The sequence below is a fragment of the Rhincodon typus genome, unplaced genomic scaffold (assembly GCF_021869965.1).
Source record: "Rhincodon typus isolate 14 unplaced genomic scaffold, sRhiTyp1.1 hic_rhity00009690, whole genome shotgun sequence".
Classification (NCBI taxonomy): domain Eukaryota; kingdom Metazoa; phylum Chordata; class Chondrichthyes; order Orectolobiformes; family Rhincodontidae; genus Rhincodon; species Rhincodon typus.
Window position 1 is genome coordinate 2,397 of NW_025975328.1, and position 3,532 is coordinate 5,928.

At 46.8% G+C, this 3,532-nt stretch overlaps 1 protein-coding gene across 1 annotated transcript in view; it reads left to right on the top strand.

Annotated features, from left to right (window-relative positions):
- Positions 1-441: 441 nt before the first annotated feature.
- The window catches only part of LOC125482387, a gene marked incomplete at both ends in the record, with an annotated part of 5,153 nt that continues 2,062 nt past the window's right edge, over positions 442-3,532 (top strand). Inside the window, 2 exons of the mRNA XM_048594457.1 lie at positions 442-638; positions 2,047-3,519. Of these exons, the coding sequence (XP_048450414.1) occupies positions 442-638; positions 2,047-3,519 (1,670 nt within the window). The remainder of the gene's footprint in view (positions 639-2,046; positions 3,520-3,532) is intronic.

The window sequence follows — 3,532 nt, forward strand, 5'->3', positions numbered from 1 at the left end:
ATGGCAGAAGGTGACACTCAAAACCAACAAAAATCTGGAATTAAAATTCAGCAAAGTTATGACCATGTGGTCATGATTACAACAAATCCAATATAATGACGACCAGTATAGATTGTCCTAAAATGTCATCTGGTTCTCTCATATCCTGTGGGGAATTGAAACCTGCTGTCCTTACCCATTCTGGCCCATGTACGACTTGAGATCTCAGTAATGTGGCTTGTCTCTTTATAGCCCATTGAAGTGGCCCTAGTAAGCCACTCAGTTCAAGTGCAATTAAGGATGGGCAATAAATGCTGACCCAGTCAGTCAGGCCCATATGCTCTAAACATATAAAAAGATCTACACTTCTTCCTGGACTATTTGAGTCTGACACTGAGCTCTTGTGAGAGTTTAAATGTAGCCCGTTGTCCCTTAGATTCTTCTGTTTGTTTTTTCCAATAGATGTTCTTTTCTGAAGGCAGCAGTTTGGCTCCAGCCCAACAATACCTGGCAGCGATGAGGCAGCTGTGTGATGGCAATGTTGATGCTGAAGTCAAGGTCACGCTGCAGTCCTGTGAGGATCATGGGAATGAGCTGGATGATGGGCTCTATAAATTTCTTTCCTGGCCCCAGGACCCAGTCAGCTCACCAGGGACAGGGTGAGTGCTCACGCTAAACTCACCTGCAGTACGGTTCTTCATCAGTCGTGACCGTTTGTGGGGATTTGGTAGAAAATGGACGATTTTAACCAAGTATTTTATTGCTGTGGTGACAGGAGTCACATGTAGACATGTAAGGGTGGGTGCGTGTCTGTCAACAATCCAGCAGCATCATGGTCACTTTTACTGAGGCTTGACTTCCTTTTACATTCATTTAAAAGTGAATTCCAAATTCTCCCAGTTTTGGAGCCCTTCTGGATTGCTAGTCCAGTAATCAAATTGGTGAAACATGGAGAAGTAGGTTAATGTGCTGCTCTAAAGAAGTACTGGCCATAGGCTAGGGACCTGTTCCAGGAAAATCTAGTGATAAGCATGCACTTTGTTGGCCTCATGTTCCATTGGATAAGAGAAGAGAGAAGGAAGGCAATGAAGGAGAGCAGTGGAGAGGTTGTATCAGGCAAGGATGGGTGACTCTGTGTTACTCATGAAATCTTAGCCCACAGTTTTAGCTGCAGAATGAGCTCCATTTCTCAACAACCTGAAGAAATCTGGACTCATCCCTTTCCCCACACAGCCACAGGGCATTCCAGTTCTTTGGGAGGATCATTCATGATTGAATCATGTGAGGGGAGGAAGGGGTTAATCCGAGGAGGTACTGATTGGTGATACACTGTGGGTGTGTACACAACAACTCTCCTCCAAGGGCAGGTCTGGCCATTCCCACCTCCATAATACTGACCCTTAGTGCCCCTGCCTCAGCTCACCCCACTGTCCAAACCCCCATCCATGTCTCAGTTACCTCCTGATGCAGCTATTCCAGCTCTCTCCTGGATGCTTTTCCACATTCTACTCTCTGTAAACCCGAGCTTGTCCGAAACAAGCTCTTTTCATCCATTAACCCTGTGCTTGCTGATCTTCCTTGGCTCTCAGACCTGTGCTTTAACATTTTCTTCCTTATTCTCACATTATTTCATGGCCTCTCCCCCTCTCCCTATCTCTGTAATTGCTGCTGCCCTCTGAGATCTCTCTGCTCCTATAATGCCATCCTCCTGTTTGTTCTTGATATCCATCACTGCATCATTGCTGGCTGTACCTTCGTCTGCCTGGGCTCCATTCTCTGTCACCTCCCTCATCTCCCTGTGTCTGCCACCTTTTCCTCTTTTAAAACACTCCTTAAAATACCACCTCACTGTCAAAGCATTTGGTCACCTGCTCTAATATCTCTTGCTGTGGCTCGATGTCAAAATATGGTTTAATAATCGCCCTGCACCGATTTGGAAAGTTCTTTAGTGTTAAATGTATTAAATAAATGCAGTTTTCCTCATTGTATCTTCTCCTCTTGGGGTTCTGCAGGTGATTGCAGATGCATGTTCTCAGACTGATGAGTGTGTGATTGTAAATTTAACAGGGAATCGAAGACTGAGTGTAAAACTGAAGCTGATCTGACCGAAGCTGCAACAAGGAAGGCACCTTCTCAATGGGCAGGAAGGGGAGCAGATCAGGCTGATGACCCAGGGAGTGAGGATTCAACTCAACCTGTGACTGAGCCAGCTCGGGCTTTCACACAACACAGAGCAGCGGAACCCAGAAGAGACATTCTGGCTGATATTGAAGCAAATAAAATTTCTGGACCATGCACAGAGTGGATTGGAATTGAAGACCTTGGCAGGGAAGGCCAAACTCAATCAATCCAAGAGACTCTAAGTAGGAATCTCCAGGGTGACTGGTTACAAAGAGGGGCCTGTCAGCAATCAGTTTCACACCGTCTGCCTGATGGAGAGCCTCCTGCTACTATGAAAGGAGAATGTCCTGGTCAGCAGTACTGTGTATATCAGAGACGGGACACTGACCCTCCTGATTTGAACTTTGCTCGATTACTGATGCAGTCTTCGACGAGTGAGGGTCAGGGCCTTGACCAGCCAACGGGCAGTCATGCTCACTTAGTGCCAATTTCTTCCAGAAGCCAAGCTGCTGCCAACGATCCTGGTCAACCAGCCAAATATCTCCTGATGGCAAAACGTGAGATGGAATTGTTTCCAAAAGTGGACATCACTCACTTGGGGGAAGATCCGCTGAGTGGCCAAGGCCAGGGGGAGACCACACACATGGGAAGGTCAGCACTGTCAGTGTCAACATTTCCCAGTGAGCAGCACCAGGATGGCCTACAAACAGATGACTGCTTCACTCAGTCACAGAGAGGGAGGACAGGGCAGAATGTTCTGGTCACAGCTCGAACAGAGAAACCTGCTCAAGTGACATTTATGGCTGAGCATCGACAAACAGAGGCAGTTGTTCAATTGGGCAAAGAGTGTCTTACTGAACATCTCAGTGTGACAGGAAGAGATCAGTGTGAAGACCCCCCTATGTGTGTGAACGTGTGCCTGCGTGAAGAGGAACAAGTTGACACGCCAACAGGACAGGCAGTTTTGGAATGGCCAGTAGCAGTTCAGGACCCATCACACGTCACTGACACTCGAGAGAGATTATTTGGTAGAAAACAGGGTGAAAGCCTCACGTTATGTGACAAAGAATCGCTGATTGGAGCAGATCAGACAGATCCCAGCACGATGAAAGATTCAGTAAACCTCGATGGAGCGATACAGAGGGAGCAGGAGCAGGCAGGAGAGGGTCAGAGTGAAGGAAACCAAACCCTAATGAGACAGTTACCCACTCACAATATCTCAGAGTTTGTGACTGATCAAGTGCAGATTATCTCTGCACCAACAGAAAGTACAGTTCAACACATAAAAGAGTATTCCAGTGGAGCAGACCAGGCTTATGGCCTACCTGTGGAGGGCATTCAGAAATCACCAACAGTGTCTGTGAGTGAAAGGGAATTCACTAGAGATGAATCAAGACAAGATCCGACACAATTATCAACATCATCTCCAGTT